Source organism: Theropithecus gelada, chromosome 13 (genome assembly GCF_003255815.1).
Source record: "Theropithecus gelada isolate Dixy chromosome 13, Tgel_1.0, whole genome shotgun sequence".
NCBI lineage: Eukaryota > Metazoa > Chordata > Mammalia > Primates > Cercopithecidae > Theropithecus > Theropithecus gelada.
In genome coordinates this window covers 8752334-8780127 of record NC_037681.1, presented here as the reverse complement: position 1 = coordinate 8780127, position 27794 = coordinate 8752334, and the positions used below count along the sequence as shown (strand labels likewise).

Genomic DNA, 27794 nt, shown 5'->3' with positions numbered 1-27794 from the left:
CAGACAATAATCTTTTTTTAAAAAAGGACCGACTGTTCTAAGTATTAGAAATGACACAGCACACCTTTGTTTTAAGCAGCTGTCAAGTCCTCCCAGTAAGATGTCCTTGGAGAAGATGAAAGAGCTTCAGCTGGAGGAAAAATTTCTACACCCAGAAACTAGAGAAGTGAATGGAATCCTCATGGCCAAAATGATTAGTGATAATTGGGACAAAATCTGGAACTTCCAAGCAAAACCTGATGATCTCCTCATTGCAACCTATGCAAAGGCAGGTGGGTGTGAGGAAATGGCAGGAAAGCCAGCTTTAGCAGAGCACTGACACCTGGGGTGAGTTTCCCAACTTAAAAATGCAGGTTGTCACCAGTGCTGGCCCTGGAAAAAATGAAAACCAGACTTGCTCATGATCTCCAATCCTATACAGTCCAAGATCTTCCTTTTATTTGGTCCCTGTAGAAGAGACTGCCAGAATCCCAAATCCCCAAAGGACTGAAAGAATTACAGAGCACAGAGGTTCTTACAGTAAACTTGCCAGCCAGCCAGTCCCTGCTCCCATCTGCTAAACCCTCCTGGAATTAACCACAGTTCTTGCCCTTAAGAAGCTCCTCCCAGTGGAGACATGTGGAACTGAACGCTTTCACCCCACTATAAAAAGCACTGATAGAGTTGGGGCCAAAATGTATGTGAGCATGATGGGGAAGATGTGAGAAAGGGAAGGTGGCATTTACCAGAATCTTATGAAAGGAAGAGGAGTTTGTGGGAAAAGCAAGAGTCAGAAATGACAAAGAGTGTCCTAGGCTTGTGCAGGGTGGAGGAATGGGAACATCACCACCAGCAAGACTGTGAGGATGACTCATAATCCCCCATGTAATCTGAATATATAATCTCAGGCAGTGTGACCAAGTGAGGTAAAGGACTTTAATGAGTTTGGGAAAGTCAGTGGCCACTTGACTCAACATGAAGAACAGTAGATATCCATAACCAGAAAGATATCAGAAAAGGGTCCCTTCACCACAGTTCATGGAAATGTGTTTCTGTCCTCTTTGGCTCCAAACTCCCCTCCTTAACCTCACTGCCTTCTTATTAACTCAGCATTGGCTGGCCAGGGCTTTCTTAATAAACGTAGGTAGGGGCTTGCTATTAGGAAGTTTCAGTTTCTCTAGAATCTCCTTTCTGTTTGATTTGCATTGGACACTTCTCTTTGTCCAGATGTGAAGGTAAACCTGTATTACCTAAGGGCAGAAATTTTGTTTCAGTTTGCATGGGAAATTATGCAGTTGGCCCCAAGGCCCTCCATCCCAAGGCCTCAATGTTTCCCCAGTCTTACTCCCCCATCTCTCCCAGCACCTCTCAACTTCCTGCAAGCCCTCCTTCCTTCCCAGTGTGGAATATGCACGCCTTTGTCTTAGCTCCTGAGGCTCCTTGCCTAGGATGCTGTGCCTCCTTTGTTAACATGGACGTTCTATTCCCACTTCAGCCCTTCATTTCAGAGCTACCATCCCCTTCCTCTACGGAGCCCTACCAACCCCTTTCTCAGTGGGTCCGCCCTCCTGTGAACTCCTAGACCACTTTACACATCTTTACAGCCCTTCCTGGAACAGTTTCTCTTTCGTTTATCTGCATGTGTCTCATGCTTCAGTTAGCATCAGGTTTGGCTGCAAGCCACAGAGCCATCAAAAGTAGTAAGAAGAAAATGGATATTTGGTGGACAATTAGCTCTCTCTGCTTCAGTCCACCTTTTTGCCTACCCACATGTCCATTTACAGGCCTCTTCTGTATCAGTTAAGATTCTATTTGACTACAAGTCTTAGAAAACCCAAAATAACACAAAGAGAAAAGCAGTCAGGAGGCTGGTAGCCTGGGGCTGAAACAGTCGGCTGCCTTGGTCATGAGCCACCCTGGTTCCTTCTAGCTTTCTGCTCCACTATCCTGAGGTGTGGCTTTTGAGTTTATGGTCCAGTATGACTGCTGGGGCTCCAATCACCACAGGCACATTCCAAATACCAGCAAGGAGGTAGGAAGGAATGAAGAAGGTCATGCCCTTTCCTTTCACGACAGGTTCCCAGAATTTACTGGCATGGCCACATTTATCTGCAAGAAGTAGTAGAAAATATAACCTTTAAGCCCAACAGCTATATGCCAAGCTAAAAATTGAGAATCTATTAATTTGAAAGGGAAGGGAAGAATGCATAGTAGCTATGGCAAGAAGCACTCTCTGTCACATCTTATCTCCTCCCAAAATATTGTAAGCTTGTTAGAGCAGATATATGGCTAATTCATCTTTGTATCTCCCTACTTTCATTTGCTTCAATATTCAACCATGAAGCTATATTCATTAGGTGCAAAGCCCCATGGTATGTACTAGGAACAAAGGAAAAAAAAAAATGAGTTCTTACCTCCAAAGAGCTCTTAGTGGCAAGGAAGCAATATATAAGCAGACTATGATAATCAAAGAGTGCAGACGGGGTCTGGTGCTCAGAGAAGAGGCCCCACCCACTCTGGGTGGTATGCGAAAGCCCCACTCACCTTGGGGTTCATCTGGAAGAGAGGGCGGGTGAGCTGATCCTGCTCAACACTCAGCAATTGGGAGATTAACTAAATACATGAGTAACCATGAAAATAGAATTAAATTGTGCCACGAAGAGGTGAAGATGAGAATAACCAATGCTTCTAGGCACAACCTGGACACAGGAGATTGTGGACATGATCCAAAATGATGGGGATGTGCAGAAGTGCCAGAGGGCCAACACCTTTGACCGCCATCCTTTCATCGAGTGGACACTGCCCCCACCCCTCAACTCAGGTAAGTTTGCCCGAGTGAGTCCTACGGGGTTGGAACCACTGTCCTGGGTCAGTTTTCACCCAAGAGGAAAATCATTTCTGCAGTTAGCCTTTTAGAAACTATGTCCATAAGGAACTGGGAAGGAGTTCGAAGGGGGTTCATGTCAAAATACCTGGGGAGAAAAGTACTACCATAAATGATTACACTTTACACCAAATATACTAAGAATGCAAGATATAGAAGGCACCCTTGAAGATTCTGTAATCAAGTTGGGAATAAAGGACATATGTTTATAAAGCCAATTGTAATAAATAGTAGTTTTCACAGTAGGAGACAAGCCTTTGGAGAGAAGGCATAGACATTAAAATCACACAGTCAAGCTTCAAATGCTGGTATGGATTTTTTTATCTGGGTACCTTGAGCAAGTCATTAAGCATTTCAAAGCTTAATTTTTCTTCATTTGTAAAATAATAATACCTAATATGTATTGAAACCCTATTATTGATTGGAACAATTATTTCAGCAACACTTATTGAAAAATATTTTTTAATCTTTCCTCCCATTGAATTGCCTTGACCCTTTTGCCAAAATTAATTAACTGTTTATGTATGGGTATATTTCTGGATTTTCTATTCTGCTTCTCTCCTTGATGTATCAGTCTTTATGCCAATATTACACTGTTTCATAATAATTCCTGTAGTCTTATAATAAGTTTTGAAGTAAAGTAGAAATAAGACCTCCCATTTCTTTCCCTCTTTTTTTTTTTTTGCTTTAGCTATTCTAGGATCTTTGCATTTTCATATAAATTCTATAATCAAGTTGTCAGTTGCTACTAAAACCAACAAAGAACCAAAAACCCCCTCATGTTTTGGTTGGCATTGCATTAAATCTATACATCTGTTTGGAAAGAATTAATACTCTAACAAAATTGGCTTTTCTGGCCTATGAAAGTGCTTTATGTCTCCAATTATTTAGAACGTTTTAAATATCACTCAGTAATGATTTACAGCTTTCATTATATCTGTCACATCTTTAGTCAAATTTAATCATAAGTATTTTTGTTTTATTATTTTGTTAAAATATATTTTAATATTGTTATATTTTAATTTATATGTTGCTGATATGTTACAATATATTGATTTTTTGTTTGCCCTTGTATCTTGCAACTTGACTTATTAGTTCCAGATTTTTTGTACTTTTCGATTGCATAGTGGATTTTCTACACAGACAATGATGCCTTCTTTGAATGAAGACAATTTTACTTCTTGCTTTCTAGTCTTGATTTCTATTATTTCTTTTTCTTGCCTTATTTCACTATCATCTGGAGTCTCCAGTGCAGTGTTGAATAGAAATAATTAGAGCAAAATTCTTGCCTTGGGCTCTAATCTTAGTGGAAAAGGATTCATTATTTCATCATTAAGTATAATATTAGATGCAGATTTTTTTAGATACCATTTATCAGACTGAAGAAGTTTCTTTTTATTCCTTGTTTTCTCAGAGTTTTTAAGAATAAACCACGGTTGCATTTAGTCAAATATTTTTTGACTTGGGAATTCAATTAATGTATTTAAACTTATTCTTTGTTTAGGGTTATCAATTTTTGTCTGATCATCATGTTAAATGTACTTGTTTTTAATATGTAGTGTTTTGTTACATTTAATTTCACTACATTTTTCAGAATTTTTGTAATTTTATACCAGAGGTGTTTAGTAGAAGTTTTTAATTTCCAGATGAAAGTGCTTCTTTGGTTTTTGTCTTTGTGTTTGATTTCTAGTTTTATTGCATTGGAATAAGAGGCTATTGTTTGTAAAATGTCAATGCTATGAAATCTACTGATGTTTTACTTGTGCCTTAATATATAATTATTTTGTGGATTTTCTATGTTTGCTTGAGAAGAAAGTATATTCTCTATTACCCAAAAGATTTAATATATTATGTTGTTGAAATTCTTTGTATTCTTCTCTTTTTTTCCAGTTAACTTATTTTGCACTGAAAGTTAAAATATCCTATTATTAATGTGTTCTCTTTGCATCTGCTGTGGTTTCTGTTTTGTGTAAGTGGTTACTTGATTATGTGGTACATAGATATCCATGATTACTATATTTTATTAGTATAATGGAACCTTTCACATTATGAAGTTTCTTCTTTGTGTCATACATATTTAGCGTTGAATTCTAATTTATCTTATAGCATCACAATCCTTGCTTTCTTTTTTTAATTTTTAACATTTGTAGGTTCATAGTAAATGTATATATTTACAGGATACATAGATGTCTTAATACAGGCATACAGTGCATAATAATTACATCATGGAGAATGGGCTATCCATCCCCGCAGGCATCTATGCTTCATGTTACAAACAATCCAACTATACTCTTTTCGTTATTTTAAAATTCACAATTAAATTATCATCGTCTATAGTCACTCACTCTGTTGTGCTAACAAATAGTAGGTCTTATTAATTCTTTCTAACTAATTTTTGTACCCGTTAACCATCCCCACATCCCTCACACACACCCACACTACCATTCCCAGCTTCTGGTAACCATCTCCATGAGTTCAATTGTTTAGATTTTTAGTGAGAACATGCAATGTTTGTCTTTTTGTGCCTAGCTTATTTTGCTTAATACAATGATCTCCAGTTCCATCCATGTTGTTGCAAATGACAGGATCTTTTTTTTTATGGCTGAATAATACTCCCTTTAATACAGCAAATTCCCTTCTGGCCCAAAGTGTGTCTATTCATTCATCTGATGGAGACTTAGCTTGCTTCCAAATCTTGGCTATTGTGAACAGTGCTACAACAAACATGAGATTGCAAATAATTCTTTGATATACTGATTTCCTTTCTTTTGGGTATATACCCAGCAGTGGGATTGCTGGATCCTATGGCAGCTCTATATTTAGCTTTTTGAGGAATCTCCAAAGTGTTCCTTATAGTGGTTGTACTAATTTACATTGCCAACGACAGTGTAGAAAAGTTCCCTTTTCTCTGCATCCTCACCAGCATTGTTTATTGCCTTTTGGATATAAGCCATTTTTACTAGGATGAAATGATATTTCACTGTAGTTTCTATTTGGATTTCTCTGATTATCAACGATGTTGTGCACCTTTTCATATGCCTGTTTGCCATTTGTTTGTCTTCTTTTCAGAAATGTCTATTCAAATCTTTTACCCATTTTTTGATTGGATTATTGGATTTTTTTCCCATACAGTTGTTTAAGCTCCTTATATATTCTGGTTATTAATCCCTTGTCAAATGGGTAGTTTGCAAATATCTTCTTCCATTCTGTGGATTGTCTCTTCACTTTGTTGGTTGTATTTTTAGCTGTGCAGGACCTTTTTAACTCGACGTAATCCCATTCGTCCATTTTGGCTTCTGTTGCCTGTGCTTGTGGGGTATTACTCAATTTTTGCCCAGACCAATGTCCTGAAGAGTTTTCCCAATGTTTTCCTGTAGTAGTTTCATAGTTTGAGGTCTTAGGTTTAAGTCTTTAATTCATTTTTATTTCATTTTTGTATACAGTGAGAGATAGAGGTCTAGTTTCATTTTTCTGCTTACTGATATCCAGTTTTCCCAAGCACCATTTTTTGAAGAGACTGTCTTTTCCCCAGTGTATATTCTTGGCACCTTTGTCAAAAATGGATCACTGTAAGAGTGTGGATTTGTTTCTGGGTTCTCTATTCCATTCCATTGATCTGTGTGTCTGTTTTTCTGCTAGTACCATGGTGCTTTGGTTATTTGAAGTCAGGTAATGTGATTCCTCCAGTTTTGTTCATTTTGCTTAGGATAGCCTTGGCTATTCTGGGTCTTTTGTGGTTCCATGTAAATTTTAGGATTGTTTATTCTATTTCTGTGAAAAAAAATGTCATCAGTATTTTGATAGAGATTACATTATATATATAGATTGCTTTGAGTAGTGTGATCATTTTAACAATATTGATTCTTCCAGTTCAGGGACACAGAATATCTTTCCATTTTTTGGTGTCCTCTTCAACTTCTTTCATCAGTGTTTTATAGTTTTTATTATAAAGATCTTTCAGTTATTTGATAAAGTTAATTCCTAGGTATTTAATTTTATTTGTAGTTATTATAATCAGGAGTACTTTTAAAATTTCTTTTTCAGATCATTTACTGTTGTCATATAGAAATACTACTTATTTTTGTATGTTGATTTTGAATCCTGCTGTGTTACCAAATTTTTTCATCAGCTCTAATAGTTTTTCTGTGGAGTCTTTAGGATTTTCCAAATATAAGATTATATCATCTGCAAACAAGGATAATTTAACTTCTTCCTTTCCAATTTGGATGTCTTTTATTTCCTTGTCTTCTCTGATTGTTCTAGCTGAGACTTCTAGTACTGTATTGAATAACCGTGGTGACAGTGGCATCCTTGTCATGTTCTAGATTTTAGAGCAAAGGCTTTCAGTTTTTCCCCATTCAGTATGATACTAGCTGTGGGTCTGTCATATATGGCTTTTATTATGTTGAGGTATGTTTCTTCTATAGCCTGTTTTTTGAGGATTTTCATCATGAGTTCCCACCTGCTCCAGAGGTGCCATCTGGGAGCCAGAGACTACAGTCAAAAACCTTAGAAGTCAACCTGGTATTCTACTGTACTGTGACTAAACCAGCATTCAAACCACAAGATGTAGTCCTGCCCACTCTTTCTTCCCCTTTCCAAAGGCAGAGGAGCCTCATCCCAGGGCCACCACCACCACAGGCCCATAGGGAATGCTGCCAGACTACCACTGATGTTCCCTTAAGGCCCAAGGGCTCTTCAGCTTGTGGTGAATGTTGCCTGGCCTGGGACACACCCATCAGGGAAGTGGTCTCCCCTCTGCCCCAGGGAAGGTTCAGAAATGTCATCCAAGAGCCAAGTTCTGGAATCAGAGTCTCCAACAGCCGACTTGGTGCTGTGCCCCACTGTGGTCAACCTGGTACCTGAAGCCAGCATATCTCAAGGTCTCACTCAAGGCCCTCAACATAGTACCTGAATGTTGCTGTTGGTTATTCAGGACCCAAGGACTTTTCAGTTAGCAGGTGATGAATGCTGCCAGGACTCTTTTTTTTTTTTTTTTTTTTTTTTTGAGACAGACTCTCACTCTGTCAACCAGTCTGGAGTGCAAAGGTGCAATCTTGTTTCACTGCAACCTCCACCTCCCAGGTTCAAGCGATTCCCCTGCCTCAGCCTCCCAAGTAGCTGAGATTACATGTGCATGCCATCACGCCCAGTTAATTTTTGTATTTTTAGTAGAGATGGTGTTTTACTATAATGGCCAGGCTAGTCTCAAACTCCTGACCTTGTGATCCGCTTGTCTCAGTCTCCCAAAGTGCTAATATTACAGGCGTGAGCCACCATGCCTGGCCAGGACTCATTCTTAAAGATCCTTCCCTTTAAGACAGCGGATTCCCTTCTGGCCCAAAGTGTGTCTAGAAATGTCTGGGAGCTAGGTCCTGGAAGGGAAGCCTCAAAACTCTGACCTGTGCCTTATCCTGCTGTGACTGAGCTGGTATCCAAGATGCAAGACAAACTCCACCCCACTCTTCCCACTTCTCTCCTCAGATGGAAGTAACAGATCTCTTTTGGGCCTATGAGTTGTGCGGCCTGGAAATAGGGGAGGGATGATGCCAGGACTCCCTTAGCCACACCTGCTGGTGTCTCAGTAGGTCTTGTACCCTGACCAGTCCATTGTCTCTGAGCCCAGTTCAGCACTAGGGCTCTCCTAGAAGTGGCAGTCCTTGTCGCCTAGACTGCCTTTTGAGTTTATTTATAACCCCAAAGCACTTTGGACCTCAAAGCTTGCAGGAACTCAAATTCCAACCACTGCAATCAGTGATTCCCCTCTTATTAGCGCTGGTTTAAATGCTCCCTCTGTGGGCAGGCACCTGCTGAGTTTGGTCCAGTTTTGCTTTCTGCTGTAAGAAGATAGCACTGAGTTCAATGCCTCACAATTGCTGAGCTCTCCCTACCCCAGTGCACAGAAACGCTCTCAGCACCACGCTGCCACTTCATGGGGGAGAAGGAGGGGTGTTGTTGGCAATTCAAGAGTCATGGTTTTTTTTAACTTCTTCGGTGACTCTTTCAGGGATACAAAGTTAAAACCAAGTACTGTGAGTGCTCATCTGATTTTTGGTTCTTATGAAGGAGCTTCTTTGGTGTAGATAGTTATTAAGGTGGCATTCCTTGCACGGCAGAGGGGGCAGAGAGGTGGCATGATCAGTGGAGCCTTCTATTCATCATCTTGCTCTCCACAATCCTTGCTTTCTTACAGTTTTCATTGTGTTTTATATCTTTATCCATTCTTTTATTTTTACCTTATATTAATTATTATGCTTCCAGGTATTCACTTGTATAATGCATACAGTTAGGTTTTCCTTTACAAGCCAATTTGAAAAATATTAATAGGTTATTTAAGCCACTCACATTTATTGATATGACTGATATGTTTGGTCACAATTATGTCATATTATCATTTGTTCAAATTACTGTGGTAATAAGTAATATTTACTGTGTTTCTTTCCCTATTTAATGTATCCTTTTTATTTTCCTTTTTGTTTTAAAAAAAGTGGGGGATTGTTTGTTTTGATGGTGTATTTGGTATTTAGAAAAGTTTGTATTTTCATCATAGTGGTTACTTGTGTATTATTTTACACAAATAACAAATTGTTATTTGTTTTACAAAATAACAAATTTGTGTATTATTTTACAAAACCTTAATTCCTCCTTTCTCGTACTTAACATTTTACTATCTGATCTGCTGGTTTCAAAGGAATCCCGTGACTCCTCCTATTAATTATACAATAGCAAATAATTATATTTCAAATATTAAGTTGTATGATTACTACTTTGTGGAAACCTATAAGGTTTACACATTATTCTTCTACTCTTGATCTACCCTCATTAATTTAGTTGTAATATTATATAATGTGAAATATTCACCATCGATTCTTTTTGCAAAGATTTCCAAACCATTTATTGATTGAATGGAACCTATTCTAGCTAATTCATCAGGAAAGGCACATGTGTACTGTATTCCCTACTCCTTGCACATTTAAACCTTTTTTTGTCTGTCCTTGATACTTGAAGCACAGCCTGCCTGGGGATAACATCTTTTGTTCATATTTTCTGTCCTTAATTTATTTACAATGCTGATCAATAGTTTCCTTGCTTTTGATGATGTTTTCAGGAGTCTGATGGTCTGATGCCAATTTGGTTCTATTGACCTTAAGGATTATTTCTTCTTTTGCATGAGGCATGAATTCTTTTAATCATAAAATATAATAATTTTACCATATATTTCAGAGTTGATCATTATGAATCAACTTTCCCAATATCCCATGGTTAACATATAAATTCCAGGCTTTTTCTCCAGAAAACTGTTTCAGATTACAGGTTTAAATACTAGTTTTATTCCACTGTTTTCATTTTATTCTCAGGGACTCCAACTTCTACTAGTGTTAGACCTTCTTTACCTGTCTTCAATGTCAGCCACTTGCTCTCTGAAACTTTTTACTTCTTTCTTTTTCTTGTGTCATTGTCTTAATTGTTTTAGTGCTTTTCATCAACAGCATTTATATTTTCACTTAAATCTATTCCCCATTATCCACTTTATAATTTAATTTTTAATGTTATTTTGCCTTTTTCTTCTACTTCTTCGTTGAGTTCAATCAAATCTTTTTCATTTTCCTTTTTTGTCCACGTTCTTCCTTACTTTTTGTACTTGTGATTTCAGATTTTATTTTCGTATTCTCAAATGTTTGTTTCAAGATATTTAATTTAGTTTAAAATGTTGCATTTTCATTTTCAGCTTTGTAGTTGATTTTGTGGGGATTTGATTTATTTTTTGTATTTGACTCCTTGATCTTTGTAATAGCTTTGTGTCAGTGAAATCTGTGGGTTTTTTTCTATTTTTATATACTTCATGAACGTAGTTTCTAGCTTGAAAACATCCTCTTCTGTCAGTTCTACCTTCTTCTGTGCAGTTTTGTTTATAAGTATTTAGTACTGGTTAGTGGGGAGGAGAAGAAATTGGCATGCTTTTTCTTTCTCTCTTTTATGCAAAATTTTTACTTTAATTTTCTCCCTCTTGCTTCCTTCTATCCCTTTACTGCTGTGCCACCAAGGAGAACCTCCCTTTCCTTACATATCTCATTCTCCACTAGAAGCTACCTTCTCCATTACTGACACTTATGCTTTACTTGCAAGCCTTTCCCCTGAGGTTGGTGCTGCACATGGCTACATCCAGCTTATATTCAGCATTTTAAGTTAGCGTTGGATTTTCGATTTCCAGGAATGATTTTGTCTGTACTTTATCTAAGTCCTTCTTGCCTCTCTACTATTTTTTACAAAGTTTCTCTTCCTTGACTCTCCACACTCATAGACTCACTGATTTCTAATCCTGGCTTTCACATTTACTAACTTGGAAAAATGACTTGATCACTATAAGGCAGTTTTTCAACTAAAAATACTTCCCAGCACAATTCTTGCACATGTCTGATAGCTGTTGTGGTTCTTGTCCTTGAAAGTAAAAGTTGAAAGAAAATCTAGCATGCTTTAGAGCTACTGGGGCTATTATAGAGCTCTTCTCACCAATCTCAAACATCTTTATCTGCCCACACAAGTACACACCAACGCCCAACAAGCAAGGGAAGTAATGTGTCCCCATAGTTTTCAATATTTCATCAGTGCTTTCCTCTACCAGAATGAGCAGTAAAGTTGTCATCAAAAAGGAAACATAGGCATAAAAATTATTATTTTACACAGAGAGCTGACTATTGGGTAAATCTGATTTCAAATAATTGGCACAGTAGTAATATCAAATCTATGCAGCTGATGAGAAATGTTTGGCTGAATGATGTGGCCTTATTTCCCAGGTCTGGATCTGGCTAACAAGATGCCTTCTCCTAGAACTCTGAAGACTCATCTGCCTGTTCAGATGCTACCACCTTCCTTCTGGAAAGAAAATTCAAAGGTAAGAAGAGCCAACTCTTCAAACTGAGTTTGATTGGCATGGCCAAATAATGTCTCTAAGTAGAAACAGTCAAAGATACTAAAAGAAAGATAGCCCGTGGAGCCATAGGGCAGATCGTGGCATTACCCCACACTCCCACACACTCCATTCTGGATTCATCTTCCTTCAAAATATTATTTTTGGGTACACATTGGGAAATTTTCAGACAAAATTATTCTGACCATCTGCCATCTAAGCCACATTCAAAGAAGGTGATCAATGAAACAAAGCAGGTATTTCCTGAGGAAGAGTGATCTCTTAGATTGTGTCCTCTAAGGAGCTGGCAGAGTCAGACCCGAAAGATAACTATTTGGAGGAAAACCTGTGAAACGAGGAGTAAGACAAACAAGTATGGAGAGCAATAAGACCATGATGCAAGTCTGACCCCTATGAAGGAGAGGCAAGGAAGGAGAGTTGAAGACTCAGACTACAGTCATGAGTCATGATTCATCCAAGCTGATGGGGAGTCCTCCAGCCAAAGTCAACCATCAGAGAGTCCCATATCTCATAAACTGCACCTGCCTTAGCATGCCTGCTGTGCTTACTCATTAGCCAAGAGCAGTCGTTTGGGAATGTGGTCTTATAAAGAACATGGTAGTGGATTCAGAATACAGCAGCTGAGGTCATCCATCACTTACTTTCCATATCCAAAGATCTGAACAGCCCATGTTCATGGCCACCATTTGGCTGCCCTGATGAGATTATGTACACCTTGGTATCCAAAATCTGCTCCTCTTCTTTTCAGGATGAGAAATATAACTTTGTCTTATTTTGATCTGGCCCACCCTTAATGCTAACTGAGAGATCAACAGACTCTCAGAAAGCATATCTCATGAAGCAAGATCCTAGGTACTGTTAGACCTTTATTTCCTTCATTTTCAAAAAATATATTTTTATTTTGATACTTTCTAATTCAGATCCTATAAGTGCAGTGTACATTGAGTGTAGCGGGGTTTCCTTTTGATTTCTGCTTTATAAGTTAGTCTTAAGTTAATGAAATGTGTAATATAAACAAAATATCAACTTATACATTTGCAATGAAAAGTATAGCCACTCAGCAGAACCAAATGCTTGTATCAGCTAGACCAGCACATCATCTCAGCTAGACCAGCACATCATCTCCTTGTGGGCAAGCTGCTTTGTAAACACAGTTGTCTGAAGATTGCTGAGAAAGTGAGTTGATGTTAAACAGTGTTTTTCAGCTATGACAGCTGCAGTCTTTCAACCTTCTAGACTAAATTTACCAAGGAAACCGTAACGGTCAAGTCTAACCAAGACTATCTCTCCTTGGTGCAGTGCTCAGATACATGATGCGAGTGATTGCTTTTGACTTCCTATTTTTTCTGAGCTTCCATGACTCACTAGCTCTTTATTTTGTCCATCTCCTATCTCCAAATAAGGTACAATAGAATTGAATAGTTTTCCAAGTATCTGTTTGCTTGGCTCCCCCAATTTGCTGATTTGCTTCCCTGAGATCATGCCCAGATCACCTGGATTTCTGAAAACTTCTTGGTTTATTCCCACAGATAAATACCTTCACTTATTGTATGCTAATTTTATTCCTCAAGAACCAATATTATTTCCAAATCTTGTAGACTCATTGTCAGAAGACACACTAACACTTGATTAGTCATCATACTAACATCTTTTTGTAAAATTGGGTCTTCTAAATAATGTAAACATCTTAGTGGCAGCACTTCCATTTATCCACTTAGACTTGGTGTGAATTATTTGAGTAGTAAAAGACTGTAGAGAGCTTAGTCCAAGTTTTTCATTTTATCATGGTATGGTAGGCTGAATAATAGTCACTCCAAGATAGCTACATCCTAATCACCAGACCTGGGAGTATTAACATATGTTGCAAAATGGACTACACAGAAGTGACTAAGTTAAGGATCTTGAGATGGGGAGATTATCTTGGATTGTCTTGGTCTTAAATATCAGCACAAGGGTATTTAAAAGATGGAGACAAGCATATCAGAGGAGAAAATAGGAGCTGTGACAACTGAAGCAAGAATTTGGAGTGATTCAAGGAAGGGGTCAAGAGCCAAGAAGTACAGGTGGCCTCTAGATGCTAAAAACAAGAAAATGAATTCTCCCCAGAGCCATTAAAGGAACCAGCCTTGCTGACACCTTGACTTTAGCCCAGTGAAATCTGACCTTCAGAACAGTGAGAGAATAAATCTACATTGTTTTAAGCCATTTGTGGTAATTTGTTACAGCAGCAATTGGAAATTAATACAGATGAATCAAGAGGTTCTCAGAAATTTTATTTGACATTGGATCCCCACCTAATGTACATTTGAATATGTTCCCTGTTTATCCTAGGACTTCCCATTTCCATTTAGGCCTAGAAGGCAATAAGCAACATAAGCATTAAGGAATATTACACAAAATATATGTACATAATAATAAGACTTTGTACTTGCTTCATACTTTTTGACACCATAAATGCTTTCATAAATGCTGGATGGAAAGCCAGCAGCAAGAAAGGGGGCAGAAAAACAGAGTCATGCCAGGACTGTGTTCATCTGAGTGAGCAAAGATGGAAAGCAAGAACCTAGGGCAATTCATTTAGAGTAAAATAAGGCTGGATGATTGGTTGTGTTGGATACAGAAGTTCCGTAGTGAGACACAGGACAAAAATTCTTGAGAAACCACTGAGAATGGTTCCTCCCAAGCCCTGCTAAGATAGCATACAGCAGGGCAGGATGGGATGGGAGCCAGAGTAACGAGGGGAGGAAGGGGTCACCAGGACAAGAAGTCAAGAAGTCAGCTCCTTCTCACCAGACAATGCCTGCCCTATGAGAAGACCATCACACACAGTTCCAAAGATGGACTTAGCACTGCCTCAAGCGTCCTTCAACCTAGTCAGCAAATGAATGTAGGAGTGATAATTTATCACTAAGGTTGGGATTCATATCATGGAAATTAAACCAAATGGCTAGCTGCTTTAGCTCCTCCCAGCCTAGAACTTACTTTAGATTCCTTGCTTAGTGAAAGCCAAGAGGAACCTTCACACACTGAAAAATATAGCACATGCTATCGTCTACATTTGTCCCTTCAAAATTCATATGTGAAATTTCAACCCCAATAGTGATAGTATTAGGAGGTGGGACCTTTGAAAGGAGATTAGGCCATGAGTGGAGAGCCCAGGACACTTCTATCAGAGAAAAGGGGTGCTCTTAATGATCATGCTAAGACCACAGCTATAAATTGGAACTGCACCTACACAAACTGGAAGGGATAGTCACCTTTGATCATAGAAAATGCATGAACATGCAATTATTCCAATAGGATAGTCCAAGATTCTACAAAGAGGCTTTCTAAGATTATGGTCCTCTGCACTGAATAATGATATTTCTCTGTCTTGTTTTCTCTCTGCGTCTCATTCCTCTTGCTGGCTGATTCCAGATTATCTATGTGGCTAGAAATGCCAAGGACTGTCTGGTCTCCTACTATCATTTCTCAAGAATGAATAAAATGTTGCCTGACCCTGGTACATGGGAGGAATATGTTGAGACATTCAAAGCTGGAAAAGGTGAGTGGAAGAAAACTGTGAGTTCATATTTCCTTATTCATTCACCTGCTGACAGCAGAAAGAAAGATAATTTTCACTGAATGGCTGCATCCATCAAGGTCTTGTGAGGAAGTAGATGGCACTCAAACTGGGTCATCTGGGAAGACTCTAACAAAGAGACTATTTCCAAGGCTATAGCAGAGTTTAAGGAAACTGACAAGGGCTAGTGCAGTATTCTGGGGAGAGTACCAGCAAGGAGCCATATCTCTCCAGAGACAAAAGAGGACCCCTTGACAGGAGCTAAAGCCTTTGGTGGGGGAAGCAGTGAGCCAACAGGAATGGCATCAGGGAAATAAACACAATGTCCTCCTCTCCTTCTGCCTCTAAATGCCTTCCTACACCTCTTGCTGACACAGTCCATCTGTAATCCTGAGGACAAAGGAGGTCATTGACAAAGTCCATGCAGGTTGCTTTGCAGGGCACCAAGCAGAGCACAAGACGATGGAAAGTGGAGATGGCAGAGACAACAGAAAATACCCCGTGAGCCTCTCTATTTACCATCAGAGAGTGAAGGTGCCCAAATATCCAGTACTTATAAATTTTTCCAGTAAAAGTCTTCTTTTTAAAATCAGCCTGTTCAGAAACAATATTTATTGTGTAATATTGACCAATGCACTATGTGATGATGCAAGGAAAATAAAGGTGTTGAATCCCTGGCCACAAGACAATCTTTCATGGAGTAATAAGTTCAAGGTTGGAAATATAAACCAAGGGATCCAGAATACTTTTTATCATCACCCTACTTTAAAAAAAAAATCCCTCTCTTCTGCAAATAAGAATTCTGCCCAAGGTCTTTGTCTTCTGGTTGTATTTATTAAATGTCCCCATTTATTTGAAATATTCATGTTTGTTTTACAAGTTTCATGCTGGCATTGACATCTCATCTCTCTCCTTCCCCTCAGTGCTTTGGGGTTCCTGGTATGACCACGTAAAGGGATGGTGGGATGCAAAAGACCAGCACCGCATTCTCTACCTCTTCTACGAGGACATGAAGGAGGTGAGGGCAGTGCCATCTCCATCAGATCCTCCCACATCCTAGGATACATCAATCCCTGTTTAGAACCCTAGTGCATGGGCTTTCCTGCAGAAGAGTCTTCAGTGCAAGTCCATGACACTGTTTGCAACTCAGTTTTATCCTCAAAAGCTCTAACTACTTTTTTTGGCATTCTAAATTTGCTTTGCTTTAATTCACAGTTTTCAAAATATTCTTCTGCCTCAGGAAATAGCACATGCTTTATAGTTGAATCAATCTGTTGGATCCTGACACTTATAAGCCAGATATCTTTATCTGCAAAATGGTATCATGTCTATCTCATGAGATCATTGTAAAGATTTACACTATCATATTTGTAAAGTGTACATAGTTGTGTTCAAGAAATTTAGCTTCCTTCTCCCTCTTGCACACCTCAACCCCACATCATAAAGCAAAGTTTAATCCGTATAAACACTGGTAGGATTAGTCCCACGTATTGGGACAGTGGACTGATTTCTGAATTTCAAACCATTGTGTATGAGTGGCTGCACAAATTCACTCCCATGACCCAGTGCATCAGCATCCTAGAATTACAAAACTAGCGTCTAAAATGTCCTCAGAAACTTAATCAAAAGCTATAGCTTTCTCTCTTTCTGTATCTCTTTGATCAAAAAGATTCAAGAAATAAGGATTCATATTTCTGGGTCGACTTGAGATTCCTTTTATTCCTCCTCTTAGTGACCTTCTGTTAAGTTCATAGGTTCTTTTTGCCATCTGTTGTAGTCCAAATACTAGAGTTAGTCATACTATGCTTCACCACCAACATTGTTCCTCCTTCACACAGCCTTCCTTGTTCTCCCGCAGGAGATACTGTTGCTCCTTCCCACCAAATCTCCTGGCACTCTGTCTGTACGCAGGCAGCATGTACTTTCTCAGCCAGCCGTGCAGTTGTTTATGTTTGTGTTTAATTCCTTTCCTTCAAGGTAAGCCTCTTGAGGGCAGGGACAGCCCTCATCTTTGTGTTGCTACAGTATCTGGGACAGTACAGTGCCTGGCAGTAGGAGTCACTTGAGAAATATTTTTAAAATGTGTTTGAATTGATCCTTTAACCCATTTCTCTCCAAATCCTGTCCAAATGGAACATCATCCCCAAGGGAGGCCCAACATGATTTGTTTGGTGTGACTGTTCCACATACAGGACCCAAAGCGGGAAATTGAGAAGATACTGAAGTTCCTGGAGAAAGACATATCAGAGGAAATTCTGAATAAAATCATCTATCACACCTCGTTTGATGTAATGAAGCAAAACCCAATGGCCAACTATACCACTTGGCCCACCAGCATTATGGATCATTCCATCTCCCCTTTTATGAGGAAAGGTAGATAAGCTTTGTAGTCTAAGATGTCAAATGGAACTCTGTGGTCCCCATGGTCTGCTTAGATTTTCCAGTAATGTTTCATGCTCCATTATTTATTCTTTCCAGCAGCACCACTGTACAACCTTTGAGAGGCAAGTTGCCTGTTTCTCCCCATTCTTGGTGGGGTCCTAAGGGTGCATGCTTACCTCTCCCTGAACTCCTGCAGCAATCATGGAGATTTTGCCTTGTTTCAGGGATGCCTGGAGACTGGAAGAACTATTTTACTGTGGCCCAGAATGAAGAATTTGACAAGGACTACCAGAACAAGATGGCAGGAAGCACCCTAACCTTCCGCACAGAGATCTGAGAGCAGTCAGGGAGTTTGCCCTGGACTTTCTTACCAGATTTTTGCCATTTGAGCCTCATGATCAAGGATACGTAAAACAAAGACATGCTTCCTCCAGTCTGAAGCTGTCACACACTAGCTGTAGATCCTATGCCACTGTGATAATACTTCATCAAAATGTAACCAAATCCTGGCTAGAGTTTTTAATTAAGATACATGATCTCTCATTTAGACACCAAACACCTAATGTACTCGCCTGCCCTAAGGCAAAATAAAGGCAACTTAGTTCCATCACTAGTTTACAATAGTGAAATAAATAAAATGATAAATAAGAGTAGAATTTCTACGTAAGAGAAAGTGAGCAAGAGAAGAATGAGGATGAGAAGTGGGCACCAGGGAGAATGTGAGGGGAAACTGGTTTTTATTTTTAAAGGTCGAGAATGAGGCAGAGGATAGTCTTACTCTTGAAGATATTAGATTAGGAGGTGCAGAGCGTGGCATGAAGGATGGAATGCTGTAAGCTGGGTTTGACTTAGGTGGCTTCAAGCTGAAATGGTCCCCCCAAAAAAGACAAAGGCCACAGGAGAGCGATGAGGAACACAAGAAGAACAAGAAACAGCCTACTTCCGTGGTCAACACAAGGCTGGAAAGCAGAGAAAGATTTTATCTTTCAGATGGACTTCTGAGAGAGAGAGGAAGTCTTCAGTGAGCTCAAGAGAAAAATAAAATAAAATATTCAGTAACTCATGCACATTAAGAAAACCTTAAATTTGACATCTCTTTGGAAAATCGTTTTTTATACTTTTTTTAAAAAGGGCTCTTAGCGAAACTGTCAGCATTGCCAAGTTCTTCAGCTGTACTAATGATTATGTTCTTTTCCTTCTTTTTATTAAAACCTGTACCAAGAAAATATCTGCCATCATTTATATGAGCTATACAAAGATCCACGTATTATTATTTTTTTAATGTCAGGAAGGTACATTTTGTGGGATAGGTGATTTCCTTATCATTAAACCATAAAACACAAAAAATTATCTACTCCACCCAGTAACAAAGTATACCCCTTTGCATTTTTTCACCATTCCCTCTCTAGGGTAAGCATGCAAATCATTAACCACATGACAAATATCCCAGTATAGTATTTATGCAGAGTTCCAGCCCACGCTGAGGAAAGATATGGTGAACTGAACCAGCGTGATTCAATAGCAAATAAATTTTTATCAGGAACAACCACACCAAATGTCTTGGGTTCATGTTCTAAGAGCTGCCTAACAATTTAGATAGCAAGCACATAATCACATAATGACTCCCTTTGTGACTATGATAGAAACTGGACACATAGGCCGTATTGATCAGAATACAGGCAATAGGTCTAGAGTTTACGACTAGACAAAACTTGCTTTTCTTCCTTTATAAACTAATTTTTTACTTTAATTGTAAAAATACATCCCATTCTTATATTCTCTATAAATTTCAGCCACAGAAAATATTTCTAGACTCCTCTTTTACAAAACTCTGCTATGTCCTTTTAAACAATGCTAAAAGTACCATGAAGTAGAATTAATGATTTAATTCAATCTTAAAATATCTTTGGTCCAGCTGCATAAAATAAACATGATGAAGATGACCCTCCATGTATCCTAGATAATCTTGTGTTCTGATCACTTATTACATACTTAGAGAGAGAGGGAGACTTCTAAATATACCACAGTCATAGAAGATCAAATTGTAAATGTTCAATTTACTTTGGAACCCTTCACGTAGAAGAAAATGAAAAGCAGCAATGGGAAGTTAGACTCATAAAATTTTAGAGTGAGAATTGCAAGAGTCAGAAAGATCACATCATTCAACAATCTTACTTTTCAGATGAGAAGACTAAGAACCAGGGAGAGAGGGATGGCCCCCACAAACAGGTCATGCAGACACGCTTAAATCGGGATCCCCCAGCCCTTGACTAGCTCCCCACACACTGCAGGAGTCACACAGATTTTGAAAGTCTTCTCTGCAGACTTCATCTTGCACTCACTCACTTCCTCTTAGCACTTGGAACTGCTTGGGTGTTCTATGGATTCTTTCTGATTACATAAGAAATTCCAAAACTTTTCTAATGACCTACTTAGAAAAACAACAAAGCCTGATGGGAATCCACTTAGAAAGGCAGCTCTTCCAAGAGAGGGTCTCTGCATCAGAGCGTCTTGGAGATGTCTGTGAGCAGGAGGGAGCCCCCAGCAGAAACTGCCCTTCCCCAAAGCTGAGTAAAGCCCAGCTCTGCCCTCCACCCCTGTCATGAGGCTTCTGGGATTTCTTTGGCTTGTAGGTACCAGGCAGATACCTCCTGCATCCTGCCCAATCTCACCACATCTCCCGCAGGGCCTGCTCTCAGTGGTGTGGACCGAGCTCCCTATGCAGCCCCAAAGGCTATGTTCTACTGCTCTTTTCCTCATTTTACCCTTAATAATCTAGTGAGGGTTTTGTTGTTAAGGGAACTTCAAAACATCTGAGGCAAATTTTACTCCAAATAAACTCAAGTATGGGGAATTCCAGGAAACAAATGACAGAGAGGAGCGTTAGGGACTGGAATGAAAATCCTTAACCCTTTCTAGGTGTTGTTAAAATGATCACCTGGGAGGCCATCGGACCTGAGTGCCTCAAGTGTCCCGGGTTCTTATGGAAGCAAAGCAAGACCCAACTCAGTTTCACTGAGGATTCAACCAGTCAGAAACCACCAGTCAATCTCAGACTAGGGACTTTTCAATTATTGCTCCACTTTGACTAATTAAACATTTCCCCTACCCTGCTTCCCATTCACTCTATAAAAGTCTCCCCACATGCTCCTTCAAAGGAGGCCTGAATCATTCTGGCTTGGAGTGCCAGATTCATGAATCATTGCCTGCTCAGATAAACTCTTCAAAACGTTAACCGGTCAGAGTTTACCTCTTAACAGCTCCTATTCTATTTTTTTCCAGCTTGGTAGAATTAGAGTTCATACTTGAGGAGTCTAATGATCAGTCTTCTCCAAAGAGGTTTTCCATCAGTGGAAGACCCTCCCAGCCGTTCTCCGTTATCAGTGCCCTTTCTCTCTCTACATTCGTGGATTGTTGGTCTAAGCTCACAGAGGTGGATCTAGGCCACAGAGGTGTCCTGTGGGCCAAAAATTCCAGCCATTTAGTATGGCTGGGAGCTATGAATAAACTGTTTTAATACTTTTAAACAGTTGTTATAAAAACAACAGAAATGACAAAGAAGAATATGTGACCCACAAAGCCTAAAATATTTCCTATCTGATCCTTTACAGAAACTATTTTCTGACCCCTAGTTTAGGAGAACCCCCCAGCAGGCCTGTTCTGTAGACAGAGGCCCTGGATGACCATCAACTCAGCCCTGCTGTAGGCACCACAGCCATGCAGGCACCACTGTTGCACACCTGCTCCATGGAGAGAGGGCAGAGGAGGAGAGAAGGGAACAAAAATTGAGTAAAGCCAAATTTGGTTTTACAAATGAATAAATATTAACAAACACCCTAGGCCCAGCCGTGGCTGGAACAGAGCATGCTGCAAGACCACCATGCATGGCTGGCACAAACATCCAAGCCCTGGAGTCCTCTCTTCCCTCACAGCCTGCCCTGTCAGCAGTGCTTTCTCCAGTACGTACATCTGGGCTCTCTCAGCACATGGTAATGTCTTGCCTCTCACTGGGTGCTTCAGAATCCCTCCTCAGGAAGAAGAGGCAGTGCTCCCCAGAGACCTCTTTTCATCAAAGAGGGCTAAGCATTGGGCTGAAGGCAGCAGGAATCAGGGACCCTCCGATGGGTCTAAGATAATCAGGGGTCCTCAGCTGTCTGCAGGCCACCCTGGAGTGCTGCGTCTTTGTTGGCAATGTGGACTGTTTCCAGCAGAGTTGTCTCCTTCAGGGTCATCACTCTTGTCAGTCTCTGGGCACCACCTTCCACCCAGGGGGCACACTGGGAGAGTAGAGGTGAAGTGGTCGCCCCTCCTCGGTGGTGCCGGTTCTCTTCCTTCTCGCCCTCCACCCAGCCGACCCTGGCCCATGATCAGTCTCTGCATTTCAGTGACTCCCAAGCACGCTGTGGCTTCCACTTTCCTCATTCTGAAGCCTCTTCATGAGAACAATCAACCATTCATGTTCCATCTTCACCATAAGCCAAGCAAGAAAGAGAGCCCTTGCCTTTCATGAGATTCTTGGCAGTCCTCTGGGAAATCTCCCTCCCCACGCAGCCTCTCTGCATGTGCCCAGGGCCACCACATCTTCTCGGGGACACACTCACATGGCCAGGTCCTGGAATTGTCTTACATTGACAGCTGGTTCTTGGAAACCCCATGGAATGTGTCACACCAACGTCCTCCAAACTCTACCAAGCAGAACTCAGGTATTTTAGCACTTTCTGTAAATCTCTATCTGCCTTGGTTGACCATCCCTGAATTGACTCGTCTGTGCCTTAACTGGGGTTAAGTGAGGAAGGTCCAGTCAGAGCAGAGAATGGTTTGAGTCCAGACAAACAGAAGATGTGTCCGAGCTTCCTTCTACCCCAGCTGACAAAGGCAGCTGGCCTCAGTCGGCTCAAGCTGAGTTTGTGGGTTGGCTTGCACTGGGTCTTATGTGGATGAATGAGAAGGCTCCTGAAGATCTGTATTTGTGAATATAGGTGTCCTGGGTGAGGATCGCATGGGAGTCCCAGAAATCCAGACGTCATCAGACCTTCCCAGTCTTCTTCCCAAAGTTCTGAGGAGCACTCCCAACAGTGGGAGCCTGTGCATGGTAAAGGGCCTGCCTCCCTTTGAAACTTGTAGGGGAAGTACGCCCAGTTCTCCAAGCCAAGAGAGGTCCCAGGCCACCACAGCTCTCATCCTCCCGAGGCAGGAGTTCTTCCTCCACCCACCTTCCCATCTGGAAGCACCTCCTTGGAAGTGGTGTACATGTTGTGGTCCCAGGAATAAGCAGGTGGGTATAGAAGGGACCAGTGGTTTTGTGGGCCATGATGGCAAGGACTGTAAAGTCAGTGCAGGTGCAGTTTTCAGATGGTGACCTGAACATGGCCTCCAGCCGGAGGGTGAGGATCAAGAAGGGTTATGTTTGGCTGATGGACAGCTCTCCATAGGTTAGGTCATCCCCAGTGTGCAGTTGGATTGCTGTGGGCTTGTGGGTCATCGGGCCTCCAGGAGCAGTCATTAGTGATGTCCACTCACAGAGTTCAGCCCTAGGTGCAAAGTTTAGCAGAAAAAGGTGGACTAACTGACTAGGGTTTGGTCTACCCCTAGGTTTAAAACTCTAGAGTCCAGCATGTCCCTAACCAGAAGGCCACTGGCTGCCCCCCTAAGCTCCAAACTGATGGAGAACATCCCCGACCACCACCAATACCAATCATGGAAATTAGGGAACAATACAGGTGCAGGGAGAGGCAGACCAGGCTGGCATCTGACACAAGACTCAGTGTAGAATCAGCTGCAACAGCCAAATAAAAGTTCAGATGCCCTCCCCAGAAATTCATGTGGACATGAGCCTAAGAAACTAGCACAAAATATCTCCATTCATGCCCCTTGAGGTCCCAGGGAGCTGGAATTTGAGAGAATGTCAGGTCACACCCTGGTTCTAATCAAGCAGGAAACTGCAATCAGTCACAGCACTTTGGCATAACTGCACGCCAGGCTGAATGTCCAAAAGCTGTTTGCACAGGCAAAACCTTAGGAGCATCCTGCTAGGGGCTGGTGTGCCAGGCAGACATCATTGTGAAATCCCACAGTGTGCAAGCAACCTGTGCCATCCTGTATTTGGGTTTGGGTTGCCAGAAGCAGATCCTGGTATGAGGGTTTCTGTGCAAGTGATTTATTTAAAAAGTCTTCCTAGAAGAGAATTATCAGGGTGTTGTGAGGCAGGCTGGAGAGGAAGTAGCCAAGCAAGGGTATGGACTTAGCACAGTCCTAGGTGCAGCGTGATCCTCAGGTGGCAGTGCAAGGATTGTCCTTACTTGAGGAAGGGAACTGGGCTTTCCTGGGGCATCTCACAGTCACTCCCTTTGAGATGCCCCAGGGCAATGTCAGCTCCCAGACCTGTGTTCTCTGAGCCTGTGCTCTCTAAGCCTCTGGGCAAAGCCACTCAGTCCCCAAGGTCCAGGCTCATAGAAGAAAGGGTAGGGGGTGAGGCGAGGACTGGTGGTGGGGATCCAAGGGCATCTGGGCGGAGCACTAGGAACTCAGCTTCATTACGAGGGAGCATCAGTGAGGATGAACCCACTTCTGAATCCCACATGAGAAATCCAGCACTGTGTGAGTGCCACCGAGAACCTTGAGCTCTGTATGGTTGAAAAGCTTCCTTCTGAAGCTGGAGCTGAGTAGTCGCTGAATACAGGGTGCACATGGGGGTTGAGGATGGCGATGAACTACAGTGGTGGCACATGTGGGATTGACTGATCTGCCAGGTCAGCAGTGATCTGTGAGCTCTGCCCTGGTCTTTGCCAGCCAAGCTGGGGGTCTTCAGCCTTAAGGGGAAGTCCCCCTTTTTATCCCACCACACCCTGCTGCCCTGATACGGAGTGTGGCTATTAGGTAGGAAACACCTAGAATGTGAGATGCAACATCCTAGCCCCTTTCCACGGGGCAGGGGATACAGGTCCAAGCCAGGGAGGTCCTAGGACAGGGTGTTTCCCACTCAGAGCAGCAGGCCCTCCTGTAATTGAGAGACCTGGAGTCGGAGTCGAAAGTCACAGAAACGAAGATGGAACCTGAGACCAGGAAGCTGGAAAAGACACTCTGGGGAGGGCTCGAGGCATGTCTCATGACTAAAATACAACACTGAAGGCACAGGGGATGCAAAAGAAACAGGAGGAACGGGGAAAGTAAACAACCAGAAAGGAAAATGCCTGACTGCTGGGCTATGATGATGACAAAACTCATAGACAGACTTGCTCCACTTAAACTAAAGGGACAAAATAATGGTTTGTTTTTTGAGTATATTAAATGGATCTTTACTTAATTTCTGAAAGAAAGCTGAAAATATAAAACTGCTATACTTTTCCAGTGACGTTGAATATTATAATGAAATCTCTGATTGTGATATATCGATGATAGATAGATGATAGAGATAGAGACAGAGATAGATAGAGAATAGAGAGATAGCGATAGCGATAGAGATAGAGATAGAGATAGAGATAGATATATACAGACAGAGGAAGAACTGGTTTTCAGTGTATTTAGCTATGTGAGTACACCTTGATGCCCGCACGCCATGGGATTTCACAGAGATGTCTGCCTGGCAATCAGCCCCCAGCAGGATGCTCCTGTCTTCCAAGGGTTTGCCTTGGCAAGAAGGCTTTGGACATTCAACCCGGTGTGCGATTATGCCAAAGTCAATCTAAAGCTGAAAAACTACTTGGAAATAATAAAGCAGTCTGAACACCAGGCTTTACATAGTGTGCCTGTGAAGGTCTGTGATTAAAAGCCTTGAATTTCAGCCTCATTTCTGGAATGTTGTCATAAATGTTAGTCGACAATGTATAGAACTGGAAGTCTTTCATTTCTCAGGCACAGGGACCTGACTCATGCTTCTCAAGCACACTTATACCTCTGTCAACCCATCCAAGGGTATTTCACTTTAAATATTTTTCTGATTAAGAAATGGGGGTTCAGGCTGGGTGCAGTGGCTCATGCCTGTAATCCTAGCACTTTGGGAGGCTGAAGCAAGCGGATCACTTGAGGCTAGGAGTTCAAGACCAGCAATGGCCAACATAGTGAAACCCTGTCTCTACTAAAAGAAAAATACAAAAAATTAGCTGTCCTTGGTGGTGGACAGTAATCCCAGCTACTTGGGAGGCTGAGGCAAGAGAATCACTTGAACCTGGGAGGCAGAGGTTGCGGTGAGCCGAAATAGCACCATTGCGCTCCAGCCTGGGCGACAGAGTGAGACTCCATCTCAAAAAAGAGAGAGAGAGAGAGAGATGGAACATTATAAGCTTCCAGCTGAGTGGGAGATGGAAATAAGAAAACACTCTAAGGCTCCTTCCAACCTAGACCCTATGAACTTGAAATTCAGATGTGAATAGATCATCTTCTCCCTTCAAAAGCTCCAAATGGCACCTCTATGTGATTTCCTCCCACATCTAATTCTCTAGTTCAAAATATTCTGCAGGATTATTATGTTTTCAACTGCCCAGTAGATCTTCCCATCTCCACAAGTAATATCCCTCCACAGTACCTCCGTGTTGGAAATGTTTAAAATGACCTCCTCCTGCTGCTGCTTCTCCTCCTTAACCATTTATTCCTTGTAATTTCTGATTTCCAGTTGCTGTTTATGAAAGCAGTATTTTATTGGGTATCTTTCCCCTTGATGTCCAGCAACTTAAATACTATGATATAAAAGTAATAATACTTAAGCATTATAATTTAAAATCAATACATCTTCTGTTACTTGATGGGGATAAGAGAAGGAAGAAAACAAAGACTTTGCTTAACATACACTTATATATACACATTCATAACAAAAAATACTCATGACAATTACAGCCCTCATTTCTGTAAATGGTCATGTGGTCATAGCTGATATTTATAACTACCTTCTTCCACTACCCATTCCATATTCCCATGCTTTCAATGAACACCTCAGCTAGTCATGCACCATTACCTGGTAAGGTTACCCAAGCCTTCATCCTGAAGGGTCTGGACCATAAGTATTCCTGCCCGAATTCAGCTGTAGTTTTCCACTGAACTTAACCACAAGGCATGGTATACAAACACTCAAAAGTTATCTCCTGGATTCCAGACAACTCTTGCTTGTTTCTATTGTGGAGCATGGGGGCCATGGGCATTTGGGACACTTCTTTATGTAACTTACTTGTGCCTTTAGGGTCTGCTCAGGCCCAATCATATATACATCACTTCTATTTCATGGTGAGTTGCTGCTCTGCACGCCCAAGTTTATGACTTTGTGGATTAGACAATAGTTCATGATGGGCATCTCAGGTCACGTGGTAACTTGGGGGTCCATGGTTAAGCATTCAGTCTCTACCTCGGCCCAACAGCAGTCCAAGAGCTGTCACTCAAAAGGAAAGTAGTTATCTGTGGAAGATAGCATTGGCTTACTCCAAAATCGTAAAGACCTGTGCTGTGATTCACCTGCCAAAGATTCCACACAGCATCCCTGTCTGCCACTGACACCTCAAGCACCATTGGATCTGCTTGGTCATGTGGCACAAACGGCAGAACAGCTTGTGCAGCAGCCTGGACCTATCGCCGAGATTTCTGCTCTTCTGGTTCCTTCTTATAATGAATTTTCAGACTGCTCAGCAAATGGGCCAATGTAAGACACACAAAGAGGAAGATGATACCCCCAAAATCCCAAGAGGCCTACTGAGCATTGTGCCTCATTTTTGGTAGTGGAAGGGAAAAGATGCAAGAACTTACCCTTCACGTGAGAAGGGATATTTCAACATGCTCCATACCACTGGACCCTTATAAATTTCATGGAGGCAGAAGGCCCCTGAATTTTAGTCAAATTTATTTCTTACCCTCTGACACTCAAATGCTGAACCAATAAGCCCGGAGTGGTTGCTACTTCTCGCTCACTAGGTCCAATCAGCATAATGTCATCAATAAACAGAACAGTGTAATATCTCATGGAAGAGAAAGGTGATCACATCTCTGTGAACTAAATTATAACACAGAGCTGGAGAATTGATAGAACCCCAAGGAACAATAGTGAGGTGTGGTGCTGGCCTTGCAGGTAAAAGCAAACT

At 41.1% G+C, this 27794-nt stretch overlaps 1 protein-coding gene across 1 annotated transcript; it reads left to right on the top strand.

Moving 5' to 3' along the window:
• Positions 1–100: 100 nt before the first annotated feature.
• LOC112605215 (sulfotransferase 1C1) lies at positions 101–18073 on the top strand. The gene is made up of 7 exons (XM_025354871.1): positions 101–272; positions 2672–2800; positions 11659–11756; positions 15210–15336; positions 16278–16372; positions 17547–17727; positions 17961–18073. The coding sequence occupies exons 1-7, from the start codon at positions 101–103 to the stop codon at positions 18071–18073; spliced, it is 915 nt and encodes a 304-aa protein (XP_025210656.1).
• Positions 18074–27794: the final 9721 nt, after the last annotated feature.

What these genes read in the sequence shown, in the direction of transcription:
- LOC112605215 (XM_025354871.1), top strand. Translation starts at nt 101, where the DNA reads ATGTCCTTGGAGAAGATGAAAGAGCTTCAGCTGGAGGAAAAATTTCTA. An exon ending in GCCCCCACCCCTCAACTCAG is followed by an intron (nt 2,801 to 11,658) that starts GTAAGTTTGCCC and finishes CTTATTTCCCAG; the next exon opens with GTCTGGATCTGGCTAACAAG. An exon ending in TCTACGAGGACATGAAGGAG is followed by an intron (nt 16,373 to 17,546) that starts GTGAGGGCAGTG and finishes TTCCACATACAG; the next exon opens with GACCCAAAGCGGGAAATTGA.